This window comes from Melanerpes formicivorus, unplaced genomic scaffold (genome assembly GCF_026170545.1).
Source record: "Melanerpes formicivorus ecotype bairdi unplaced genomic scaffold, bMelFor1.0.p_v2 SCAF_82, whole genome shotgun sequence".
NCBI classification, from domain to species: Eukaryota; Metazoa; Chordata; class Aves; order Piciformes; family Picidae; genus Melanerpes; species Melanerpes formicivorus.
In genome coordinates this window covers 1,196,760-1,223,677 of record NW_027142434.1, presented here as the reverse complement: position 1 = coordinate 1,223,677, position 26,918 = coordinate 1,196,760, and the positions used below count along the sequence as shown (strand labels likewise).

At 62.2% G+C, this 26,918-nt stretch overlaps 1 protein-coding gene across 2 annotated transcripts in view; it reads right to left on the bottom strand.

Moving 5' to 3' along the window:
* The window catches only part of NAV1 (neuron navigator 1), a 104,624-nt gene that overhangs the window by 69,585 nt on the left and 8,121 nt on the right, over positions 1–26,918 (bottom strand). Inside the window, exons 2-4 of one of the 2 annotated variants that reach the window (XM_068164652.1) lie at positions 17,997–18,597; positions 17,529–17,614; positions 14,205–14,945 (exon numbers count right to left, since the gene is read on the bottom strand). In XM_068164652.1, coding sequence (XP_068020753.1) covers positions 14,205–14,945; positions 17,529–17,614; positions 17,997–18,583 — 1,414 coding nt within the window. In that variant the 5' untranslated portion in view covers positions 18,584–18,597. The remainder of the gene's footprint in view (positions 1–14,204; positions 14,946–17,528; positions 17,615–17,996; positions 18,598–26,918) is intronic. The other variant, XM_068164651.1, reaches the window with a different exon arrangement.

The following is a 26,918-nucleotide window of genomic DNA, read 5'->3' as shown; positions in this document are numbered from 1 at the left end:
CTCTCCCCACCGCTCCTAAGCGACCTGACCGAGGCCGCCTCCGCCGCACGCAACGCCGCCACACCAGCTCTGCTGGCAGAGGCCTTTTGGAGCAGCTCTCAAATCCCAACCAACCTCCAGGCCCTGCTCTGCACAGCCTCAAAAGCATCTCACAGGCTCCAGGAAGAGATTCCCTTGCTCATCCCCCATGCTGCTTTATGAGCAGGGCTGCTCCCCTCCCCTCCCCTTGCGGGGAGCGGCCACATGTTCCCCATCTGGGGACCGATGCCCAGGAGCCAATGAGCTCAACTTGGAAAACTAACTGAAAATAGCAGCAAATTTCTGAGTGCTCTGCAGCCCACGGCTGGAGGATGGATATGAGGGCTCCAGCAGCACCAGGATGCTGTTTGGCACAGCACAGTGACAGCACAGCTCAAAGGGCTCAGGGAAATGGAAAGGAGATGGCTGAAGGTGCTGCAGCCTGAGCATCTGCCCTCTTCCAGATGTTCTTGCCTGTGAAGGAAGGAGGGTCCTGGTCTGCTGGTAGATCAGTCTCCACACTGCTGCTGTGCTCAGCCTGGAGCACTGAGGACACCAGCCCTGTCTCTCCTGCACCCCTGAAGCTGCTGGGGGCCATTCAGGTCTTCAAGGCAAAGCCAAAGAGCTGCAGGGCTGCTGTGGCCCTGCCAGGGCTCCCTGTGCTGGCTGGGGATCACCATGCTGGGCTGTGCCTCTCGTGTTCCACCACTGGGCAAAGTCCTGGGAGCAAGGCTGAGACACCACAGAGGGCAGGAACCTTCACTGCCCCTGCACAGCTACAGCTGCAGCACCAGCTCAGGGCAGAGGAGCAGGAGATCTGGGGGGGTGCTCTGGATGCTGCTGTTCCCTGTGGCATCAGGATCCAGCCAGCTTTTGGGGGCATTTAACCACTTGACAGTAGGAGACAGGAGGTCCAGACAGTGACACATCCAGCCTCAGAGCAACCTGGGATGAGCCATCAACATGGAATTTGCCAGAAGACAAGGCAGGGATGATTTGTGAGCCCCCAGCTATGTACAGCCTGAGGCACAGAAGGCTCAGGCCTGCATCTGGGAGTCAGGCAAATGCCAGTGCTTCCCCTTGGCCAGCGATCACACAACTGCTCCCCAGGCCCAGCAGGGTTTAACCCCATGCCAGGTCTGCATGTGCCACCAGCAGCAGCAGTCGCTGAGTCTCTTGCACACCAGCACCTCTGCTCCCAGGAACCCCTCCCTCATCGCTGCCCATCTCAAGGGGCGAAGCCTGGCCCCGGCCAGGGCCACTCCAGTTCCCTGGAAGGGTTTTTGTTACCTTGATAAATGAACCTGGGGTCTGTGAGAGGCACAGAGTGCAGGGCAGCCATGTGCCTGGCAGCACACGAAGCAGGACCAGACAGAATCCTACAGGCTGTCCCCACTGACTCCCCAAGGCTGCCCTCACTGACTCCCCAAGGCTGCCCCCACTGACTCCCCAAGGCTGCCCTCACTGACTCCCCAAGGCTGTTCCCACTGACTCCCCAAGGCTGCCCCCACTGACTCCCCAAGGCTGCCCTCACTGACTCCCCAAGGCTGTCCCCACTGACTCCCCAAGGCTGCCCTCACTGACTCCCCAAGGCTGTCTACACTGACTCCCCAAGGCTGCCCTCACTGACTCCCCAAGGCTGCCCTCACTGACTCCCCAAGGCTGTCCCCACTGACTCCCCAAGGCTGCTCCCACTGACTCCCCAAGGCTGCCCTCACTGACTCCCCAAGGCTGCTCCCACTGACTCCCCAAGGCTGCCCCCACTGACTCCCCAAGGCTGCTTGCCCACAGCAGCCTCACATCCCCAGCACGGCAGGACAGGAGAGCAAGAGGGAGGTTCAACCCCAGCCCACAGCTGTGCCAAGGCCACTGCAGCCTGGCTGTGGCATGGGGCTGACTCCTTGGGCAGCAGCACAAACCCCTCTGGGTCACAGCAGCAGTGCTGGGGTGGGGAGGGAGCTGAATCTCATCGTCTCCTTTGCTTCTGCTCTGTGCATTGGGAGTCTGGAGCTGCCTCCCCTTTGCTCCCTTGGTGCACTGAGAGTCAAGAAGCTGAAGGCAAAGCTGAAGGCAAAACACAGGTCCTGTGCTTGTGGTGGCCACAGCACCATGGCCCCACACTGGTCCTACCCTCGCAGGGCTGGACAGTCCCTGGTCCCAGCCATGATCTCTCAAGTGCCTTTGCCCCTGGTTTTCACGCAGGGGTCTCCTCTGTCCCCACTGCCGCAAAGCAGCACTCCTGCCTCAGAGCCTGCTGAATCTCCTCTGCCTTGCCCAGCTCCAGCCCTGGGCTCATGCAGGACGCTGTCCTTGCCCTGGCAAAGCACTCTCCAGCTTCTGAGCCACCGAGGCTGGGGGAAGCCCTGAGAGGTGGGAGCTGGCACCGACAATGTGCCCCTGAGGCACCACACCGGGACCCAGCTGGGGAGGGCTGTGCCCGCCCCATGAATGGCCCCCAGCGTGTTCCCTGCCAGCCCCAGCTCACCTCGGGTGGCTCCTGCACCACAATCGATGTGAATTAGCTACTCTCTGCTGTCTGCTCTTCCACTTGTTTGCATCAGCTTGGCAACAGGAAGCCAAGCCAGAGACAAAGCAAAATGGAAACACCCCAGCAGCATCCAACGCTCGCAGCCCGAGGGGCTCGCTGAAGAGAGGCTGCAGCACCGCAGGGCCCAGCCTGCAGAGCAGCCTCCTGTGCCCTGCTCCTCAAGCACATCCCTCCCTGCCCCTGCCCACATCTCCCCACACACCAGGACCCAAAAGGGAAGGTCTGCTCTTCATGGGGTGGGTTTTACAGAGCCCAGCCTGTGATCCCAGGGTGCCCACCACCATGCTCCCTGCAGAAGCTGGCAGTGCCCTGCTGGGGACAGAGCCATGCAGCCGTGCCACCACAGGCCAGCTGAGCCCTCAGGGCCAGCAAAGGCACTGGGGTTAAATTCCTCCTTGTGTCATAGTACCATAGTATCAGTCAGGGTTGGAAGGGACCACAAGGATCAGCCAGCCCCAACCCCCCTGCCATGGGCAGGGACACCCCACACTAGATCAGCCTGGCCACAGCCTCAGCCAGCCTGGCCTTAAACACCTCCAGGGACAGGGCCCCAACCACCTCCCTGCACAACCCATTCCAGGGCTTCACCACTCTCATGGGGAAGAACTTCCTCCTCCCCTCCAGCCTGGATGGCACAGGACCAAGACATACCCCACACACACCGACCTGTGGGAAGTCTGGGACAACACCACTGCACATGGGCAGAGGGCACCTGGTGCTGAGAAGTGTCTCAGCAGAGAGATATTCTCAGCCCAGGGCTCTGCTGAAGCTCACAAACCTAGAAACAGCTCCCACGGAGCCATACCTGAGCTACAGCTTCCCAGCAGCCTCACAGCTGCCCTCCAGAGCAGCAGCACCAGGCTGGCAGCACAGGGGATGCTTCAGGTCCTCCAAACAGCACAGAGGCATAAGCTTCACAAAAGCTGAGCTTTGGCCAGTCTGGGCTCCCAGTACAGCCAGTAAGGACTGGGTTGGACCAAGGCTGTGCACCTCATCAGGGTGCTGTGCATAGAATCATGGAATGCCTTGAGCTGGAAGGGACCTTAGAGATGATCCAGCTCCAACCCTGCCTCCTAGATCAGGTTGCTCAAAGCTTCATCCAGCCTGGTCTTAAACACCTCCAGGGATAAGACATCCACAACTTCTCTGGGCAACCCCTTCCAGTGTCTCAGCAGCCTCCTAGTGAAGAACTTCCTCCTGATGTCTCATCCAAACCTGCTCTGCTCTCTCATCTGCTTGCAGAGCCTTGCTCCAGCTTTGTCACACTTGGTGACACAACCTTGCACCAGAGGGGAGGACGTGCAGCAGCCCCAGATCCCAACCACACAGGCTGGTACCTAGCAGGGCTGGCATGAGAAACAAAGGCAGTTCAGCCTTTCCCTGGTGCTGAAGGCATGGCACTGCCCCTCTGCAGCCCTGGCATTTCCCCCTCCAGCTCACACAGCGCAGGTTTCAGCACCCACAGCACAGCTCCTCCTGTTCTCCTGGGGTGCACCTCTGGCAGCTTCAGCAAACTGCAGTTGCCTCAGCCATGAGCCATCCTTCCAGCTCACCGAGCAGGAGAGGTTCCCATCCCATGCTGGTGAGCCAGAGGGGCTGGCAGGGAGCCCAGCCCTCCTGCCACGTCACCTGCGCTGCCAGCCAGCCTCACAACCTGCCAAGGGAACCACGGCACAGCCCCCTCAGCACCACTTCCTGACCAGAGTTACCTCCTGGGTCCCCTTTAGAAGGTCCCTCTGGCCAGCTCACCATCCCCTCCTCACCTGCACTGCCCCCAGGGGAGAGCCAGCCTGGGGGAAACAGCAGGACAGAGCAGCACTGCCCTCACCCCTGCAGGAACTCATTCCTGGGTTTGCTACCAGCTCCTGCTGGGATTTCAGGGGGATGCTTCAGGACAGACCCTTGCAGCTACAGTGGCAAAGTGCTCACCTCATGATCATGGAGTCACAGAATGGGTTGGGTTGGAAGGGAGCTTAAAGCTCAGCCAGCTCCAACCATGGGCAGGGACACCTCCCACCAGCACAGCTTGCTCCAGGCCTCATCCAGCCTGGTCCTGAACACCTCCAGCCAGGGCACAGCCTGTGCCAGAGCCTCCCCAGCCTCACTCTCAACAATCTCTTCCTCATCTCCACTCTCAGTCTCCCCTCTCCCAGCTCAAAGCCATTGTCCCTTATCCTGTCCCTCCCAGCCCTTGTCCAAAGTCCCTCCCCAGCTCTCCTGGAGCCCTTCAGGTCCTGGAAGGTTGCTCTAAGGTCTCCTTGGAGCCTTCTCTTCTGCAGGTGATGAGCAGGAGGGCTCTAGGACAGACAGAACAAGGCTGACAGGAGGGCTGTGGAGTGAGTAAGCACCACTGACACACCAGGCAGCTGTGGAAAACTCTGCTCTCCACACAGCCCCTCTGTGCCCCAGTGGTGAGGAAGGTGCAGACCTGTCCCTGCTGCAGGGCATGCCTGGGTCCCACCGGGCAGCAGGAGGGCACATGCTGCCCACAGGCCGCCCATGCAGCAGCTCCAAGCAGCTCCCATGCCCTGCTGGGCCCTGCGCTGGGGCCAGAGGGCTCTCAAGCCACCTCCCTGCTGCAGGGCTGCTCCCAGGAGCGAGCAAAAAGTCCTCTCGGCCGCCCTGCACTGGTGCTGAGCTCCCCTGCGAGGATTCCAGCAGCTCCTTCCAGCAGGAGATGAACCTCAGCCCTTCTCTCGAATGAATAAAAAATACATGACAGCCTGGGCTGGCCAAATACCAGCGCCGGGGCTGGAAGAAACGCTGGAACGCAACAAAAGGCGGAGGAAATGGATCAGGGGAAGGCGAGCCGAGCAGGGGCTGTGCTGGGCAGCGCTGTGCTGGGCAGCGCTGTGCTGGGCAGCGCTGTGCTGGGCAGCGCTCTGCTGGGCAGCGCTGCGCCGTGTCACACCCGCCCCGACACAGCCCCAGCTCCGCTCGCACAGCTCCTGTCTCAGCCCTGCAATGCAGCATCCCCTGCCTTCCCAGCTCCCCTCGGCGCTCAGCTCCCCGGCTCCGAGCTGCAATGCAGCAGCCTGGCAGAGCCCTCTCCCCGGCGCCCCCCGCCCCCAGCGAGGCAGCCCCGAGCCTCCCGGGCCGGGCTCTGAGCCTCCCGGGCCAGGCTCTGAGCCTGGCACCTGCTCTGCCTTCCCGACCTCCCTCCTTCCCCGCCGCAGCCCCGGCAACCCCTCCCCTGGCTCCTCCGGGAGGGCTGCGGGATGCGCCCGGAGGAGGACGTGACTCCGACGGGTCGGGGCCATGGCAGCAGCGCCCCGCGCCTGAGCTCCCACCCCGGCAGCCCTGCGCCTCCCAGGTGCGAAGCCTGGAGAGGACAAGGACGGAGGCTACACCCAAGGATGGAGCCATTCCCGCTCCACCCAGCGAGAGGATCCAGGCTCAGCAGCTTCACCGCTGGGCTCTCCCCGCGGCTGCCACCGGTACCAGGCACACCACACCCCCCCCCCCCGGCCCCAGGACACCGCTGCCACCACACACAGCTGGCACCAAATGCCACACAAAGGATGCTGTGGGCTGGACAAGCCAGCGGTCTGCAGGACGTGTCAGCAGGTGCAGAGGCACAGTGCAGAGCCAGGGGAGCAGCCTGGGCTGACCCCCAGACCCTGAGGGGCAGGATGGGGCAAGCCAGGAGGCACATGCTGGCCACAGCAGACAGCCTGGCACCAGAGGCTGGCATCACTCACAGCTTACACACCTTGGAGGGGGCACACTACAGCTCCTTGATGAGCTGAAATGAATCCTCCCCTCTGCAGTGGGGACAAGCATCAGGCAAGTGCTGGCCTCAGAAGCTCGAGCAGGGGTGGGCAGGAAGGGCCAAGAAGTGGCTGCCTGGCACCACGAGAAGCTGCACAGGAAGGCAAGGAGCTGGTAACCTAAAGGGGCAGAACAGGGGATGGCAGAGGGCACCCATGCCAGGGAAGTTGTGTGGGCACAGAGATGCAGAACTGGGCAGAGAGGCCACCAGGAAGGGACTGTCCAGAAGCACCCAGAACTGCCACCCAAGCACACTGCTCAGACTGGGCAGGACCCCCAGGAGCCCAAGAGACCACCCCAGGGACCCTCAGCAGCTGTTCTGGGGGTATGGCAAAGCCTTGAGGGCCTTCTTGAAGACAAAAAGACACTGCTGAAACAAATTCCTCCCCAAACAGCCCTTCCAGAAGCGTGCAGAGTTTTGCATTCATTGGCACATTTCCTCAGTGGAGGAATGATGGATCTGGGGGCAAGACACAGGCAGTCCCTGGGAAAGCCCCAGCAATTTCCAGGCTCTTTGGGGAGGAATTGACTTCAGCAGTGCCTATCTTCCTGTCTTCAAATGTCTGCTCTGCTGCTTAGCCCTGGGAAAATTTGAAAGGCAGATCTAGATTGGGTTAATTATTTTTCAAACACCTTTTCTGCACTGCCATTATCACTGGGAACATGGCACAGCCCAAACAGCCTCAGCAGGAAGCTCTAAAGGCCCCTGAGTCACATTCCCAGACCTCCCCACTCCCTGCAGCCATCTCATCCAGGGACAGGAGACAGCTACTGCTCACTGTCAGCTCCCTGGAGCAGGCTGAGAGCAGCAACACAACCATGCACCTAGACTCAGAGTCACAGAGCTGGCAGGGCTGGGAGGGAGCTCAAGGCTCAGCCAGCTCCAAGCCCCTGCCATGGGCAGGGACACCTCACACCACAGCAGCTTGCTCACAGCCACCTCCAGCCTGGCTGCAAACACCTCCAGGCAGGAGGCTTCCACCACCTCCCTGGGCAGCCTGGGCCAGGCTCTCACCACCCTCCTGGCCAACAACTTCTCCCTCACAGCCAATCTCCATCTCCCCACTTCAAGTTCTGCTCCATCCCCCCCAGTCCTATCGCTGCCTCTCACAACCATGGACCTCTCCCATTTCTCCTCACCCTGACCTCAAATGCCAGAGCCCAGCCCTGCAGGCAGAAAGAAATAAATCCCCACCCCAACAACCTCATCAGACAGGGGCCTTAGGAGAGGAATAACATCAGCCTGACAGTGGTACCAGGACAGCTTCAGTGCTTTACGAGGCAATAACCCACTCCCAGCACTATGAAGAGCTACTTGGTCTCTGACCTCCTCATGGTCTCCTGCCAGGGAGCCAGGCTGCTCCTGCACAGCACTGCAACAGGCCCAGCAGGGCCAACTCAACAGCCAGGAGCACTGGGGGGGCAGAGATCCTCCTTGTAATCCTGGAGCATGTGCCTGGCCAGCAGGGGTGGTCATCAGGAGGGGATGGCCCTGGGCAGGGGATGTCCCTGGGCAGGGGTACCCCAGCAAGCCCATCCCCAGCAGGGTGGGAACCTGCTCACACAGGATGCCAGACACCAGCCAGGAGTCTTCCCTGCACTCTGGCTTCTTTCATCCCAACCAACCACAGTCAGATGCAACGTGAAGCTCCTGCCCTTCGAGGAGACCATCTGCTCACAGCAGCCCCTTGGCTCTCCTCCCCAGCAGCACCAGGCTGCTGGCACCCACTGCCCAGCCAGCCCCAGCATAGCTGAGGTGTGCCCTGCCCGTGTGGCAGGGCCATGGAGGTCTGCAGGAGCACGTGCTGCCAGCAAGGACATCCCTGCTGGGCCACTCGAGGAAGGGTGGCACTGCCCACCCGCTGCCAGCCTCAGGATGCAGCACTTAGAGTGAGGCACCTGTGGAGTTTGGCAGGGAGGAAGAGTCCTGCAGTGAGCGTTTCGGGGAACACCACCTCCCCTGGCACCTCCCCTGGCACCTCCCCTGGCACCTGCCCTGTGCCCGCCTGGGCAGCTGCCCAACCAACACCTGCTGTGCACTCACTTCAGTGAATTGGCAGCCACTTAAGGGGCAGCATTTCCCTGCCCATCTCTAGCAGGATGTGGCTGCAAAAAGCAGCTGCAGATCCTGGAGGTGCTCTGGGGACCTCCAGGCAAGAGCAGCAAGAAGGCTGGGCACTGAGCTCCAGCACTAGCAAGGTTAGCAAAACCTGTGTGTGCCCCTGCACCCTCCTGCCCACCACACATGGGGACAGGCACACTGAGCTCTGTACAGCCACACTGAACTGTGTAAGGCCACACTGAGCTGTGTAAGGCCACACTGAGCTCTGCACGGCCACAGTGAGCTCTGCACGGCCACACTGAGCTCTGCATGGCCACACTGAGCTCTGCAGGGCCACACTGAGCTCTGCAGGGCCACAGTGAGCTCTGCAGGGCCACAGTGAGCTCTGTACAGGCACAGTGAGCTCTGCACGGCCACACTGAGCTCTGTACGGCCACAGTGAGCTCTCAATGGCCAGAGTGAGCTCTGCATGGCCACACTGAGCTCTGCATGGCCACACTGAGCTCTGCAGGGCCACACTGAGCTCTGTATGGCCACAGTGTGCTCTGCACGGCCACACTGAGCTCTGTACAGCCACACTGAGCTCTGTACAGCCACAGTGAGCTCTGTACGGCCACAGTGAGCTCTGCATGGCCACACTGAGCTCTGTACAGCCACACTGAGCTCTGCACGGCCACACTGAGCTCTGCACGGCCACACTGAGCTCTGCATGGCCACACTGAGCTCTGCACGGCCACAGTGAGCTCTGCACGGCCACACTGAGCTCTCAATGGCCAGAGTGAGCTCTGCATGGCCACACTGAGCTCTGCACGGCCACACTGAGCTCTGCACGGCCACAGTGAGCTCTCAATGGCCAGAGTGAGCTCTGCATGGCCACACTGAGCTCTGCATGGCCACACTGAGCTCTGCACGGCCACACTGAGCTCTGCACGGCCACAGTGAGCTCTCAATGGCCAGAGTGAGCTCTGCATGGCCACACTGAGCTCTGCACGGCCACAGTGAGCTCTCAATGGCCAGAGTGAGCTCTGCATGGCCACACTGAGCTCTGCATGGCCACACTGAGCTCTGCACGGCCACACTGAGCTCTGCACGGCCACAGTGAGCTCTCAATGGCCAGAGTGAGCTCTGCATGGCCACACTGAGCTCTGCACGGCCACACTGAGCTCTGCACGGCCACACTGAGCTCTGCAGGGCCACACTGAGCTCTGTATGGCCACAGTGTGCTCTGCATGGCCACAGTGTGCTCTGCATGGCCACACTGAGCTCTGTATGGCCACAGTGTGCTCTGCATGGCCACAGTGTGCTCTGCATGGCCACACTGAGCTCTGTATGGCCACAGTGTGCTCTGCACGGCCACACTGAGCTCGGCAGGGCCACAGTGTGCTCTGCATGGCCACACTGAGCTCTGCACGGCCACACTGAGCTCTGCAGGGCCACACTGAGCTCTGTATGGCCACAGTGTGCTCTGCATGGCCACAGTGTGCTCTGCATGGCCACACTGAGCTCTGTATGGCCACAGTGTGCTCTGCACGGCCACACTGAGCTCGGCAGGGCCACAGTGTGCTCTGCAGGGCCACACTGAGCTCTGTATGGCCACAGTGTGCTCTGCATGGCCACAGTGTGCTCTGCACGGCCACAGTGAGCTCAGCAGGGCCACACTGAGCTCTGCACGGCCACACTGAGCTCTGCAGGGCCACACTGAGCTCTGCATAGCCACACTGAGCTCTGCATGGCCACAGTGAGCTCTGCAGGGCCACAGTGAGTTCTGTACAGCCACACTGAGCTCTGTAGGGCCACACTGAGCTCTGCATGGCCACACTGAGCTCTGCACGGCCACAGTGAGCTCTGCACAGCCACACTGAGCTCAGCAGGGCCACACTGAGCTCTGTACGGCCACACTGAGCTCTGCACAGCCACAGTGAGCTCTCAATGGCCAGAGTGATCTCTCAATGGCCAGAGTGAGCTCTGTACAGCCACACTGAGCTCTGTACAGCCACACTGAGCTCTGCACGGCCACACTGAGCTCTCAATGGCCAGAGTGAGCTCTGTACAGCCACACTGTGCTCTGCAGGGCCACACTGAGCTCTATACAGGCACAGTGAGCTGTGTAAGGCCACAGTGAGCTGTGTAAGGCCACAGTGAGCTCTGTACAGCCACAGTGAGCTCTGCATAGCCACACTGAGCTCTGCAGGGCCACTTCTGCTACCACGCTGGCCATGTGCCCTCTGAACCCTTCATCCCCTGGCCGAGTGTGGGTGTAATTAGCAAGCCCAGCTGCCAGTCAGCTTTGATGAGAAGCCTCAGCCTTTGGTCGATGTGCAATGTATAATTTGGAGGATGGAAATAGCCTCTACAAAGCACATGTGGTTGCTGTGTCCCTGTGACCTCTCCCATCTTGCACAGGCTGCACAGCTTTAAACGTGGTTCCATCTCCAGCAGCTCTACAAAGGCTTCGGTGCCATCAAACAGATGACACAGCAAGCAGCAACCAAATGAGAGGTAACATTTGGCTGCTACTAAATAAACTGTACTTTTGGCCAGCAGAGGCCTGGGAGTGCTTCTGGCAAGGAGGAGCATGAGGCAGAGGTGAGGACTCGGGTGTGCAGACCAAAGATGCACAAGGACTCTCCAAGCTATGGTGCCTGGTGGAACGGGGAGCTTGGGCTAGGCAGAGGCAGCACAGGACTCTCAACACAGGTCAACAGGACACCATGGGCTGTGAGGCTGAAGGTCCCTGCAACTCCTGCCTCTTTCTTCCCAGCACAAACCAAGCTTGTGGATCTTCTCATGCCACCTTGGATAGCAAACACAGCCAAACAGCTGAGGCTGATCTTTGTCTTGCCAAAGAGAGCCATGAAAGAAACAGGACAAAGCCTTCCCTCTCTCTCCAGCACCTCCTGCAGCAAGCTCCTCTCCTGCCCCTACTCGAGAGCCCACTCCCTGGAGCAAGTGGGATCCTGTTCCATCTCAGTCCATTCCCACCACAGGAACCACCTCTCCCTTGAGGAGCTAGGCTGTGGAATGCACTACACACTCCTGAGGGTTTCATCTGCCTCAATCACCCCAGGTGCCAAGCAAAGGTCAGGACCAGCAGCTCAGCAGGCGCCCAGGCTCAGGCGCCCCTGGCCGTGGTTCTGCCGCTGGCGTGCAAGAAGTGACGGCACAGCCACCACTGCTGCCACACTGCTCCTGCCTCTGCACATCCCCAAGCTCCTGTCAGCAGCCCCACCACAGGAACTGTCAAGGACATGCCAGGCCTTGGCTGGCTTGCTTAAGTAGGTATGACTCGAGAGCACAACTCTGTGCAGCTGCACAGAGACATTTCAGCCCTGTCCAGCCCAGGCACTGTCCCCAGCTGACAGTGGACAACCTGCCCTCAGACCCCACTGCAGGAGCTCCACAGCTCATACATCTTGGAAAATGATCTCTTTCACCACAGCTGTTTGTGGTCAGGTGCTGGAACAGGCTGCCCAGGGAGGTGGTGGAGGTGTTCAAGAAACCTGTGGTCATGGTTTAATGGCCGTGGTGGTGGTGTTGGGTTGATGGTTGGACTCAGTGGTCTTAGAGGGCTTTGCCAACCAAAACAGTTCTGTGATTCAGAAGATGGATTAGCAGAGTTTGTCCCTCATGGGCCAGCTGACCAAGCCTTCAGATGGCAAGTTCAGTCCAAAGGGACTGAAGGTCAAGGTCAGCCCCATGACAAACCCTGATGCAGGGCCAGGGCTAGGCAACCATCCTAGAAACCAAAGCAGGTGTTGGGAGCACTTCCACAGCACATGGTCTTCCTCAGCATGTGCACCAGTCCCTGTCCTGGGCAGGATCTGTGGTCCTCCAGCAAAGGCCACAGACCAGGAGCCCCTCCCATGTGCCAGTCCTGCACCTTCAGGGATGCTGCAAGAATTTCTCTTGGGGCTACTGAGGAAACCCTAAGAGCAAAGCATCGCAGGGGGACCCCAAGATTCCCTGGGCATGCCAGAAGATCCCTTAGTCCTTTAAGTGACAAATCCCCCTGCAATCCTGCCCTGCTCCCACAGCATCTGGTGCTCCCCTAGCATTAGGGCTGAGGATGGATATCTGTGAGCCCAGCTACAGGACCAGCAGGACAGCCTGAGACTCTGCAGCCCCCACCGTGGGGCTGACCTCCCATGCTCATCCTGATCATCCTCACTGTGCCTGTCCATGTTTTGAGCTCACTCTGTGGCTTTCCACAAGCCACCTGCACAGCCCCAGTAAGCCCTGGGAAGCTCCAGGGGCTGGGGTGTCCCCAGCCGGGGAGAAGCTTAGGCAGGGTTCATGCCATGGCTGCTGCTCTGGTGGGTGGGCACAGGTCAAGGGCCATGGTCTGGAGGCTCAGTGCCCATGTGCCAGCACACAGCAGTGCACACTGTGCCAGAGGGACACTGTGGCTGTACACTGGGACATTGGGGCTGTGACACTGAACACTCCTGGAGCAGCAGGATGTACAGCAGAGGACTGGACTCAGCAAGCATGGCTTGAAGGGTGCCCAACTTCAGCACCCGCTCCAGCTCCAGCTCCACCTCTTCAAACCTCCCCCATGGCCTCGGATGGGGTGGATCTCTCCCCTCTCTGCCCACAGCACAGCTCTGCTCACAATGAAGCCAAGAGAAGGCACCTTAAGCCAGCTCTCCAGCTGCCTGGCCTCCTAAAAGGGGGGCCCAGTCATGGAACTTGAAGGTACTGGACACAGCAGGGCTCCCAGCCCCACCTGTACCACTCCCACCCCCCCACTACCAACCATCAAGGCTTTAAACCCAGCCAGCTCAGGCGCGGGAGCACCGTGACAGCTGTGCAGAGCTTGTTTGCCACCTTCTCACACCAGTTTGCCAGACCAAATGGAGCTCTTTGGAGTCGCAAGCCCCCCACGGTCCTCGCCCAGCTGAGCCCATGGGAGCTGCCAATCGGGAAGCTGTGGGGGGTAAGCGTCAGAGGGAAGCAGGAGGGCTCCAAGGCTGCCAGTTTCCTAGAGATCAGCACGCAGCCATGCGGGAAACGGGAGGGCTGGGCACGCCGGCACTGCGACCGGGGCGCGCATGTACCGAGAGCCAGTGCCACGGCCCACGAGGGTGGCGGCAGATCCCCAGCCCAGGAGCACGGCCGGCACACGGACCGGCGCTCGTTGCTCCGGTGAGAAGCCACCGTGCACACAAGGAGCTCTTAACCGCGCAGGCTCAGCCATCAAACCCACCGGGACGGCAAGATGCAGGCGGCCACAGGCTGCAACCAGCTCACGCGAGCCCTCTGGCAGCATCCTTGAAGGACCCTCCTCGGCCAGAGCCCAGGACCCTGGGGGAGCTCTGGACCCGAGCCCCCCTGCCCAAAGCGCAGACAGCGGCACGGGCAGGGCACCTCCACCGGCAGGCTCCCAGCGAGAGCAGCCAAGGTCAACCCCCGGGGTAGTCCCCACGGCAGGGAGCAACAGCAGCGCCTGGCCGGGCAGCTTCCATTGTCTGTGGTGGGGTGTGGAGACGAGGGGTGGCCAAAATGACACTTAGGGGAGGACGAGCTCGACCACCACCTGCCATTGCTCCTGGCCAGGGGGCCGAGAGGAGGCTGTGCGCCAGGCCCTGGGCTGTCCGACGGTGCCTTGCTCCTCAAGAAGACCAGCAGCAGCACCCCTGCGCCTTCTGCCCCAGCACCCCCTCTCCCTCAGCGCCCTTTTCTCCGCGTCCCCAGCGCTGGGGATGCCGCTGGCGGCCGGCGCCCTCGACGCCCGGGTTGGCCGGACTCCCACCATGCCCCCATCCCCTGCCACCGACGCGGGCGGGGCACAGAGCCCGCACTCACCCAGCATCTGGCTGAAGAGCAGCTGCTCCAGGTCGCCCAGCACCGTCACCACCAGCTCGGGGTCCACCTTCAGGTAGGGCTTCTCCTCGGAGCCCGCCGCCACCGCCGGCCCCTTCCCGCCCAGCAGCTCATCGTCGCACTTGCCGCCGCCGCCGCCGCCGCCCCCGCCCGCCTCGGGGGCCTTGCTGAGGGGCTTCACCTCCGCGTAGGGCCCGCGGGGAATGCGGCTGGGCTTGCCGGCGGGCGGCGGCTTGGCGGGGCCGGAGGGGCGCGGCGACAGCAGCGAGTGCTCGGAGCGGGACAAGCTCCGCGACATGGCGGGCGCCTCCCGGCCACGGGGGCCGCCGCCGCCCCGGCCGCCCCCCCCCGCCGCCGCCCCCGTTGGCGACGCCTTGGCCATGTCGTCGCTCCAGCGGGGCTCGTAGAGCTGCCGCTTCTTCTCGGCGTCGGTGAGGAAGGCCAGGTTGGTGAGCGACTTCTGCTTACGCAGGTTGGTGCCGGCCGGCAGCCGCCCCTCCGCGCTGCTCGCCTTGAAGACGCGCAGCTCCGCGCCCCGCGGCCCCGCCGCCGCCGACTTCGCCCGCTTCGGCATCACCGCGCCGCCGTCGGGGCCCCGCCGGTAACCGCGCTCCTCCTCGCCCAGCTCCACGTCGGGAAGACTCTTGAGGTTGCTCCCCAGCATCCCCGCGCTGCAACCATTTAACCCGCCGGGCGCTGCTGCTGCTGCTGCTGCTGTTGCTGCTGCGGCACCGAAGACACACCGGGCGAGACAGAGAGAGAAGCGCCGTCAGCGCCCGCCCCAGCGGGGCGGAGCGGCACAGGACGGGGAGGAGATGGGGGGCGAGGTGGGGACGAGCGGCGCGGCCCCACCTCGCTGCTCCGCCGGCGGCGGGACACTGCGAACCAGCGGAATGTCAGGGGCGAACAAAAAGAGCCCTCCCTCCTCCGCGCCCGGCTGGCGCGGGCAGGGGGCGGGGCGCGGCGCGCGCGCCCGTGGCGGGGAGGCAGAGAGGGGAGGGGGCGCGCGCCGCGGGGCGGGGCGAGCCGGGGGCGCGCACCGCCCCCGGAGACGTGCAGAGCTGAGCACGAGCAGCGAGAGCGCGCGGGAGCCGGGGGCGTGCGGGACAGCGGGGACGTGCGGGATAGCGGGGACGCGCGGGACAGCGGGAGCGTGCGGGACCCAGGAGCGGAGGAGCTGCGCGAGACCCCAGACCGAGTGGGACTCCGGGGGACGGTGGGACGCCAGAGACCCCGGAGCCATGCGGGACCCCGAGGGCAGAGGGACCGTGCAGGACCCGCAGGATCATGTGGACCCTGGGGCGATGTGGGACTCGCGGGCCGAGGGCTGCAGCTGCAGGCGCGGTGTGGGGTGGACCCCCTGGGTGCCGCGGGAGCTGCCCCCGCATCGAGCCGGCAGCCGCTGCGCCCGGAGCTGCCCGCAGCCCCCGAAGCCCCTTGCAGGCAGGGACGTGGTGTGTGCAGGCTGGGGAGTGGGTGAAGCCAGCGTGGGGGGAGCCAAGCCCCAGCACCCTGCGTGGGAAGCACCCTTCGTCCCGCCTGCCGCAGTCCCCACACCAGCCCCCACAGCTCACAGTGGCCCCCGGGGGGCCTGCACTCCAAACAGTGCAGGAAGGGGTCAGGGTGGTGCCAGGAGCCCTCCCGAGGGAGACCGTGGCCCCCAAACCCAGTGGGGCCTCTCCAGTGATCCGGGGGAATTAGGGAGGGAGAGAAAAGAGGGGGAGCGGGGTCTGGTTATCATCATTTTTCATTAATTAGCCGTCCCTCGGGAGGGGTGAATTAAGTCTATTTGGTGACCTCACGCAGGCTGCCATGGCAACCGCCGGAAAATATTGCATTAGAGCCATCCCCATGTGCGAGATAAGGAGCCGGGAGGGCCGGGGGTGAGGAGCGCCCCCCCCCCCGCCCGGCCCCCCACACGGGGCACGACCACTCTGAGCGATTCGGGGCGCAACCCATGGTGGTGCTGAGGAACCCCGAAAAGAACCCGGCCTGGACGGGACAGCTAAGGATGACCAAAGAAAAGGCTGCTTTGCACCCAAAGGTGCTGCTGGGGCAGGATGGGCGCACAAGCCACTCGCTGCGCCCCAAAGCCACTCTGAGCTGGGGGAGTTACTGCAGCCCTCTCTGAGCTGCGAGGACATCGCCTGGGCATGAAGCCCTCTGCAGGCAGTTCGGGGGGGAGGGGAAGGGGGAGGGTTAAGTCATTCTGGGGCCAGCGAGGCGACCCTTACACCTCCCAATGTTCCCTCTCCCCCTGGCCAGGCCAAACAGAGCCCCAGGAAGTGCCCCAGGCCAAGGTGGCTGCGTCAGGCATGAGTCAGGGGAAGGATCCAACCCTTTCCCCGGCACCAAATCTGCTCAGCCTCATCCCGAAGCTCCCCACGGCAGCAGGCAGCTGTGCTGGGAACACGCCAGCCCCGCTCGCTCCCCTCCTCCTGTCTCCTGGAGAATCCTCCTGCCCCCCTCCGTCCCCCCCGCCTGCAGTGCTTCCCAAGTCAGGGCTCAGCCCTGACCCCTGGTACCCGCTGGCTGCCTGCCAGCGATGCCAGGACCCCCCTGCAAACCCGAGCTGTGCCGTGAGCCGCCGTGGCTCTGACCGACTTCTGTCCCTTCAAATCACCCGGCAAAGCTCCCGGCTCTTCTTTTTTTTCCCCTTCCCTGCACATCCCGGAGCATCCACCATCCTCCACTGCCGCTGCCCTGGCAACCGCTGCCCCAGCATCCCCTCCAGCAGCCGCCCACCCCCCAGATCTGCCCCCGGAGCAAGCGCTGAAGGGGACTGAGGCGTCCCGAACACTGCAGTGGGCTTTGGGCTGCCTTTGCTCCAGGAACAAGTGTCCCGGCAGTGGGTGTGGGGAGCCAGCAGCGCTGCGGCGCCCACCCCCGCACCAGCTCCCTGGAAATGGGTCACCCCTGGAGCTCGCTGGGAAACGCAGGAGCCGAGCAGGGCGATGTCCTCGTAGTGCCACCAGAGGGGAGGGTCCCCCGATGCCAGAGCAGCTGCGGAGGATGCCAACGTGGCTCCAGTGCCCGGGTGAGGCCGTGCCCTTGGGTGTAGTTTGGTGGCCCCTGAGGGTCACTGGACAAGGTAGCTGCAGCTGTGCCCTTCCTGGGGCACCTGGGACACCTCCTGTTTGGGGGATCCCCCCCGCCCCCCCCCCATCACCCCACTGACCTCCAGCCCTGGCTCCATTTCTTACATGGGGTCACAGGGGTCTGAGCCCCAAACATAAGCCTGTGCCCCCCAGCACCATCCCAGCAGGGCCCCCATATCCCCAGCAACCCCTCCCCTGCCAGACTCACTCAGGTATCCAGCTTTGGGGTCCGGTCCCTCCGCGGTAGCAGGGCTCTCCTCACTCCTGAACGTGGCTCTCTCATCCTCCTGCAGCCTGGGGGAAGAGGAGGGGTGAGGCAGGGGGAGCAGGGGCACGCAGCAGGGTGTAGCCAGATAAGGACCTCCAGGAGATAGGGTGCCACGAGCTCTGCCAGGGTTTGGGGATGATGGTCCCATGGCATGGGGACTCCAAGGGCACCCCACTCCTCACTGAGTCCATCCCCTGCCCTGTACCATTGCCCATGAGTGCCCCATGAGCCCCCAGCACCTCAAAAACAGTGGGAACCCTCCTTTTGTGGCAGAGACCCCAGACCAGACCCCACCAAACCCTGTGGCCATCCCCTCCATGCCCTCCTGCCTCCCCGTGTCCTCATGCCCCTGTGTGCCCCTATCCCCACACCCCCCCAGCCCCATGCCCGCAGTGCCCAGGCACTCACCGGTACTGGAAGGGTGCCACGGTAGCAGTGACAGGATGGCTGTGCAGGGGGCCTGAGGAGAAGGTGATGGCCCCTGACCCAAACGTGGAGCCTCGGCCCTGGGAGCTGCCGCGGGGCTCATCCCCTGTCTCCACAGTGGCCCCCAAACTGCCCTTGCTGAGGGACCCCCCTGGGCGCCCTCCTCCCCTGCCCTGTGCCAGGGTAGGTTTGGGCAGCTCCGTGGGCTCCCCGCCCCTGCCTGCTCCTCTCCTCCCACTGCCCACTACCTCTGGCCACTTCTTGGGGGGCACCAGGGGTCTGGACGAAGCTTTCTGCCCCCCACAGGGAGGGATGCTGGGGCTGCCCTCCCTGCTCCTGGCTGGCTCGCGGCCGGGGGCTCTGCCGCTGCCTTTGGGCTTGAGAGTCTTGGCGCCGGGGCCCAATGCTCTCCCTGGCTGGGGGGACAGAGCCCCCACGGGGACAGGGGGCTCCAGGGTGCTTGGAGGGGCCGTGGGGTGCAGCTTGCTGTGGGCTGTGGCGCGGGGCACAGGGATGGCAGAGGTGTAGTGGCTGCGGCCGGCGGGGTTGACGTTGGCCATGCCGTTCATCCTGGTCAGCGAGGCTGTGGGGGGAAAAGAGGCTTGAACAGAGCCTGGCACGGCAAGGTGTGGGCAGGGGGGGCACTCATTCCCTCAGAAACACTGAGCCCTGGGCTTGGCCCCCACTGACTATGAGTGTTCCATGTCCCCATCCCAGGAGGAGGCCACTGCATCCCACACCCCGGGGTGAGGACACACAGGATGTCCCCTCACAGGAGTCCACAGGGGCAGGGCACTTGTGCCACCCTCCCCTAGCGACCCTGTGCAGCACCAGCCTCATGACTCCAGGTCCCTCTGGCAGGTCCCTGCAGCAAGACCACACAGGCACAGACCCTCAGCAGGTAGGGCTGCACCACAGGCAGGATGGATCCCTCTTGGCCACCCAAACCCTTTTTCTGCTCCCTAAAACCACCTCCTGGTCAACCAAGACCATCTCTTTGCCACCCATATCATTTCCCAGACAGCTGAGGTCATCTCCTAGCCACTGAAGACTATCTCCTGGGTATCCAAGACTACCTCTTGGCCATCCAAGACCAGCTCCTGGTCACCTGAGACCATCTCCCAGACACCTGAGATCATGTCCTGATCTCTCAGGACCACTGCCCAGTACACAATGACCAGCTCTGTCACCCCAGTCCTCAGGCTGAGTCCCATCCCCCTCCCCATCCCCAGCATTCCCCAGTGGAGTGCAGCCACCCCAGCTCTCCATGCTCCTGCTCTCATCTTGCTCCACAGTGCCTCTCCCTGGCACCACCACCCAGACAGTGCCCCACATCCCCTTGCCTCGGTGTTTTGCTCTGTGCCCATGGGGGCAGGGGCTCGGTGCAGCATCCCACCCAGAGCACCCACAGGCAGGGCTGTCTGTGCCACCACTCCTGGCAAGGACATCAGCATGGTCACAGCAAATGGAGAAGCTCATCCCTCCTGCAGGCTTTGCCCTGGCAGGCAGAGCAGAGCTCAGCAGGAGTCAGCTCCACCTCCAGCAACCTCCTGCCTGCAGCTCTCCAGGAAAAGTGCAAACAAAAGTCCAAACTGCAAAGGCAAATTTCCTGCAGGGCTGTCTGGAAAGAAGTGGAGATGTGGCTGCATGGATGCCTGTGCCAGCCTCTGCCTCCTCACCCCCCTACAGCCACAGGGAGCCAGAAGGCACTGGATGCTGCCAGGGATCTCCCAGGCCACGTTTCTGGGGTCGCTGCAGCGTGGGTTCGCTCTCTCCCCTTGAAGGAAAAGCTCTGGGGAGGGGAGCAGAAGTTTTCGGGGGGTCCACAAGGATCCTGGGGGGACCATAAGCTCCAGGTCAGGCAACCTCAGTGCCCGTCACCCCTGAAGGATTCTTCTCTGTGCTGGCTTGGGGCCGGGTGGGTGCAGCGAGCACAAGAGGCGCTTTGTGTGCCCGCTCCAGCGAGCACGCTCGGGGCCGCGCTGGAGCCGGAGCCGTTCCCGCGGGGCCGGGGCCGCCGCTGCCCAGGTAGGGGCCGCACACACAGGGGCTGCTCTGTTCGGGGCTGGCAGCCTGGCTGCCTTTCAAACCACCCGGCCGAGGCCGAGCTGCCCAGAGCTGGAAGGGTTCCCTGGCAAGCCACAGGGTGCAGGGGGCCGGCTCCTGTCGCCCCCAATGGGAACAGCACCCAGCCCTGCACCCTTCACATCGCCGGGGGGAGGCATAGGCAAGGTCCCAACGTGCCTCAAAATGCTCCATGTTGTCTCTTTCCAACCCTACAGCCACCTCAAGCCATGCTCCCCCCAGGCTTTGGGGAGTCTGCTAGGACCAAGCCTTGCCGCACACTGTCCACAGGGTGGCCACGGCCCTGCCACAGGCAGTACTTGGATGAAAGCATCCAAATGCCCTTGTCCAGCCCCACATGAGCTGCATCACTTGATCCACAGAGCCCCGGGGCACGGGGAGAAGGTGAGCCGACAAGATCTAAGCGCTGCAGCTGACCCGGGGCCAGCCAGGACCTAGAAAGGCATTTCCAAGGCATTTTTAATTAAGAGGCAGAGGGACCTGCCACACCCAGCTCTGGGTTTGCTCTCCTTGAAGCTTTTGAAATGGCCAGGGAGGTTTTTTCTCTCCCCACTGCCTGACTGAGATGTCTCTGCCTCCACTCACCATGGTACCATGGCCCTGAATCCCAGTGCTGGTGGATGGAAGGAGGGCCAAGGTACCGGGGGGGGGGGGGGGAGGGGCTGGCCCAGATCCAGCCCTGAGCTGCTGCGTGGGATGAGACAGAGACAGGCACTGGGGATGGCTCAGCCCTGCACTGGCAAACAGGTCTGGATGTGGCCCCGCTGGGAGGTGAGGCAGGGTGACAGAGCTGGGGTCTCACTGCTGCTGGGCAAGGGTGGCACCTGACCAGAAGCCCTGTGCTGGCACCACCTTGCACCCAAGGGTGCTGTAGGCTGGGGGCCATGTGGGGCCACACAAGGGATTTCCTTGCACCTACAACAGCGAATAGCAGCCAAGGCTCAGCAGCCAGCAGCCAGCAGCAGACAGGAGCCAGAGACCAGCATCCCCAGGGACACAGCACTCCCAACACAGCCAGCAGAGAACACTGGCAGCAGTCAGCTCCCCCCAGCCCTTCTGCCCTTTCCCTGCTTGCATCTCACACTCCCAAGCCCCAGTTTTGCTCTCTTCTTCACCCTCTCTAACCCAGCCCCTTGCCCAGGGCCTGGGGGCAGAGCAGGTCTCAGCTTTGAGCTGCAAAATATCTGCCAAGTCCCATGAGTTGTGCTTCCCCTCCCCCAGTAAGCGTGGAGGACCCCATGGGACGGGGCCAAGAGCCAGGGAAGCTCAGCCTTGGACAAGGGAGGCTCAACCACTGTCCCAAACTCACCTCTTTCACCCTCAGTGTGCCCTGCACAAACACCTCCAGCCCCAAGGCTGCTGCTGGTGGAATTTCTCCTGACACAGGGATTGATCATCTGCCACTGCCTCCACCCAGCTGGCCCTGAGATCCCCTTCAGCCAGCTGGGAGGTGTAGCTTCATGCTACAACCTTCCCCTCCCCAGCAAGCTCTGAGCACCAGCAGTGTGCAGCAAACACCCTCCAGCCCTGCCTGCCCACCAGGCAGGTGGCACTGGGGCTGGAACCAGGGTTTGGAGGCTTTTTTTCCCACTCTGTTCACTTTGGATTGCTCTCCTTAAGACACAGCTTCCATTTCTCCTCTCCAAGCCCCCCAGCAGCCACCTCTCTGCCATGCCATGGCTGCAGCAGATGCCAAAGCTGCCATGCTGCCCACAAGAAAAATCAATCCTCTTCTTGTGCTCTCAGGCTGGAGGTTTCCCAGGAGATGCCAGTGCCTGCTGGGAGCCAGGCTCTGGAGCCATCCCCTCCCCACATCACACACCTCAGGGCTCTCCAAGGATTCCCACTGCTTCCCTACACACCCAGCTAAGCATGGGTGAGCCCTCCTCAGGGGGGCTGCCCCGGGGCTGGGCAAGGGGAGATGTGGATGGAACCCTGCTCCCCTGGGCTGTAACACCAGACAGACCCTTGGGCTGGGGTCTGGCACCCAGAGGTGCCACCAAGGTGGCAAACCCAAGCAACTGCCACCGAGATCTGGAGGGGCTGGAAGGTGTCCAGAGAAGGGCCAGGAGGAGGAGCAGAGGGCTGGAGCTGCTCTGCTGTGAGGACAGCCTGAGAGAGTTGGGGTTGTGCAGGCTGGAGAGGAGAAGGCTCCCAGGAGACCTCCTTGTGGCCTGCCAGGAGCTGCAGGGGGCTGCAGGAAAGCTGGGGAGGGACTTTGGAGGCTGTCAGGGAGGGATAGGACTGGGGGGGCTGGAGCAGAGCTAGAAGTGGGGAGCTGGAGATTGGCTGTGAGGAAGAAGTTGTTGGCCAGGAGGGTGGTGAGAGCCTGGCCCAGGCTGCCCAGGGAGGTGGTGGAAGCCTCCTGCCTGGAGGTGTTTGCAGCCAGGCTGGAGGTGGCTGTGAGCAACCTGCTGTGGTGTGAGGTGTCCCTGCCCATGGCAGGGGTTGGAGCTGGCTGAGCCTTGAGCTCCCTTCCAGCCCTGACAGCTCTGGGATTCGAAAGATTTCCTCCATCAGCCCCAGGAGGAGCCACTCCTGTGCCCAGCAGGAACCACTCCTGTGCCCAGAAGGAGACACTGCTGTGCCCAGCAGGAACCACTCCTGTGCCCAGCAGGAACCACTGCTGTGCCCAGCAGGAGACACTGCTCTGCCCAGCAGGAGACACTGCTCTGCCCAGCAGGAACCACTCCTGTGCCCAGCAGGAGACACTCCTGTGCCCAGCAGGAGACACTGCTGTGCCCAGCAGGAACCACTCCTGTGCCCAGCAGGAGACACTGCTGTGCCCAGCAGGAACCACTCCTGTGCCCAGCAGGAACCACTCCTGTGCCCAGCAGGAGACACTGCTGTGCCCAGCAGGAACCACTCCTGTGCCCAGCAGGAGATACTCCTGTGCCCAGCAGGAAACACTGCTGTGCCCAGCAGCTCTCCTCCCCCACCCCAGCTTTTCATTAACAAACTAAAACCATTCCCAGGAGAGATCTGGCCCAGCCTTCTTCCAAATGAATTCCTCCTTTTCCTCTGGTCTGATTTCTGCTCCATCCCAACCTTGTCCCCAGGGCTAAGGTGCCCCTGGGGTGTGCCCCAGATGCCATGGTGGCCAGGCAGGGGACGAGTGCCATGTCACGCTGCGTCACGCTGGCGTCCTGCCGCCTCTCTGCCCGGAGAAAGCAGGTTACAGCTTGACCTAGATAGCCAGGGGTGGCTCCTCTGCAATTAGCTTGAAAGGGAAGCAACTTTCCCCTTCAAGGCCCCCCCCGGCCGCGGGGCCTCCCTGTGCCCAGGGCTGCTTTCGGTGCCAGGTTCTGTGAGCACCAGAAACTGGCACCCAGTGCTTTCATTTTGGGACTTCCAACCACCAGGTGGGTTTTGGGCTCTGCCTCCCCCCCAAGTACCTGCCTGGGTCCCGTGGTGGTGGAAAGCAGCAAACACACAGAAGGCATTTCAGCACCAGGGGGCATTTTGGAGAAGCCACAGCAGGGCTGTGGGCAGCAGAGCCCTGCCTGAGCGCCAGGGCTGAGCCTCCCTGGGCAGCCAGAAGTGCTCAGCTCCTGGGTAGGGCGCTCATCTCAGCGACCTTCCAAAGAATAGAATAGAATAGAATAGAATAGAATAGAATAGAATAGAATAGAATAGAATAGAATAGAATAGAATAGAATAGAATAGAATAGAATAGAATAGACCAGGCTGGAAGAGACCTTCAAGATCATGGAGTCCAACCTATCACCCAACACCACCTAATCAACTAACCCATGGCACCAAGCACCCTATCAAGTCTCCTCCTGAACACCTCCAGTGACGGCGACTTCACCACCTCCCCAGGCAGCACATCCCAATGGGCAATCACTCTCTCTGTGGAGAACTTCCTCCTCACCTCCAGCCTAAACCTCCCCTGGCGCAGCCTGAGACTGTGTCCTCTTGTTCTGGTGCTGGCTGCCTGGGAGAAGAGACCAACCTCTGCCTGTTTACAACCCCCTTTCAGGTAGTTGTAGAGAGCAATAAGGTCACCCCTGAGTCTCCTCCTCTCCAGGCTAAGCAGCCCCAGCTCCCTCAGCCTCTCCTCCCAGGGCTGTGTTCCAAGCCCCTCCCCAGCTTTGTTGCCCTTCTCTGGACTCGTTCCAGCAGCTCAACCTCCTTCCTAAACTGAGGGGCCCAGAACTGGACACAGGACTTGAGGTGTGGCCTAAGCAGTGCAGTGTCCAGGGGCAGAATGACCTCCCTGCTCCTGCTGGCCACACTGTTCCTGATGCAGGCCAGGATGCCCTTGGCCCTCCTGGCTGCCTGGGCACACTGCAGGCTCATGTTCATCTTACCATCAACCAGCACCCCCAGCTCCCTCTTTGCCTGGCTGCTCTCCAGCCACTCTGACCCCAGCCTGTAGCACTGCATGGGGTTGTTGTGGCCAATGTGCAGCCCCTGGCACTTGGATGTGTTCAATCTCCTGCCCTTGGCCTCTGTCCCTCTGCCCAGCCTGGCCAGGTCCCTCTGCAGAGCCTCTCTGCCCTCCAGCAGATCAACTCCTGTCCCCAGCTTGGTGTCAGCTGCACATTCACTGCTGATGGACTCAATGCCCTCATCCAGATCAGGTCTGGAGCACTGGGCCATGGCTCCAGAGCTGAACTCGAGTTTTCCCTGTGTTAAAGAGCTTTAAGCCCAGAAATGCGATGGTTTCTGATCCCTTCACATGATGCCATCCACAGACACAGTGGTGCTCACACTGAAGGGAAGTCAAACAGCCTTGGCTGAGGCACAGCCTTCATCCCAGGACAAACAGCCCAGTACATCCCTGAAGGCATCTCCTTCAAAGAGGCATCTGTTGTGCTCAGAGCTCGAGCCTCTTGCTCAGCCTGGTGTCCAAATGCATCTCACGTGTGCAGCTTTAGCAGCCAGAAATGAAGGCAGGGACCTGGAGCCCAGGCCTCATTTCGTGCCCCAGTTTTGCACATGAGGGGTCACTGGAGCATCCCCAGCGTCACAGCAGGCTCACTTTGGAGCCATCCATCACCTGAGGAGAGCTGGCCCTCCCCTGGCTCCTGGCCCTCCTGGCCCCGTGGGGCTGAGTCCCTTCCTGACGCCATGCTGGGGCTGCAGCAGCTGAAGCCCCCAGTCCCTCTGTGATGCCTCAGAGGGATCCAACCTCCGGCTCCCCCATGGTCCCAGGAGAGTTGCTACCAGCTCCACAACTGTGTCACTGTTCCCAAAGTGTTTCAGGGTGACTTCTATAAAAACTGGCTTCTCTCTGATCTCTCAGCTGAGAGATCCCTGCTGGGGGTGGAACTCTGCCCTGTGCCCCTGGGATAATCTCGGCAGGAGCCTGGGCATGAACACTTGCTAATGAAAAAAGCTTTGAAACCCTTCAGCCTCTGCCAGGGCCTCGCTGCCACGCTGTGCCTGTCTGCCCACCCTGACACAGCCTTTGCTAAGCATGAAGGAGCTGAAACCAGGCTGAGAAATAGGAACAAAGGAGGTCAGATCATTCCCTGGGTGTGCTGGGCTGCAAAGCAGCTCTGAAAACTGGGAGCCATCATTAAGAGCCTGATGGGACAGGCAGCACAGGGGGCAGTGGTCGAGCTGCCCAGGCTGGATATCAGGGGGGAGATGCTTGGGAGCGAGGATGGAGGGGAGCAGCCCCAGGGTGAATCCTGGAGTGCAAGCAGCCTGAGGAGCTAAGCCCATGCCAAGGGACAGATCCTGGTGCCGTGACACAGCTGCCCAAGATGCCTTCAGGGATGGCTGTGCTCCAGCACGGCCTCCTCCCTGGCACGCTTGGGAAGGTTAACAAAGAAAAGGCTCCTTGTGACACAAGGGACATAAAAGTTTCCTAAGAGAAACAGAGAGAGCAGGGGCAGAAAGGAGCCTTAGAGGAGAACAAGCTGCCAATTCATCTGCCAGCCCCGTCCCTCTGGCCCCACCGTGCCCTGGCCAGGACCTGGCCTGCCCACCAGCTGGTGTCACCGCCTGGGACGTTGCCACCACCCACGTTGCCAGGGCCTTAGGCTGGGTCCTTCCCCAGGGAGATCTCTCTGCTCCCATCTCCTGGCCCCTCAGAGGAGTGTGCCAAGGCTGGGTGCAGGCAGGAGGCTCTCCTGGGTACCTGCAGCAGGTGGGCAGGAGGGTGGGCAGGGAGGGTGGGAAGAGCTGGAGCTGTTTCCCCACAGCATGGTACTGGGGGCTCTGGGAGCTGCTGGGAGATGGGCTGCAGGCTGGGGCAGGAGGAGAAGGCCAGGAGCCTCCTGTTGTCAGAGCAGCGATGCCCAGCCCGCAGCCAGGGCATTAATCTCTGCTTGAGCCTCTCTGGGAATCCCATTAGGCACTTAACCCACTTTAATAAAACCTCGTTTGGAGCAAAGCTTAGCTCTCTGCTGGACCCACGGAGCAGCCACTGCCACTGAGAACCCTGCACACGGCAGCCCGACAGAGCACTGCCCAGGCTGGGCTTGGCCTGGCACTGATCCTGCTGCAGGGGTAGGGCTGGATCGAGCTCTGCCCCCGCTGGGACACATCCCGAGAGCTGGACAAGGGTCTGTGCAAGGAGCCCCACTGCCAAAGGCCTCTCTCTGGCCTCAGCATCTGGGGACCCTCCCGGTGGCACGGGCCACACGGCATCTGGTTTCCTGTGCTCCTTCCGTGTCCCCCCACCCTGTCCCCACCCCGCAGGTTCATCACCGTTCCTGCCGGCCTGCAGCGGGTGTGACACCTCCTGAGCCGGGACAACCGGTGACCCCCGCCAGCGGGGCTCGGGGCAGGGGTCTCCCCTCCGCCGGGCAGGGACCCCCACAGGGGGACATCAGGGCTGCCCGGTGCCGGCTGGGGATGGAG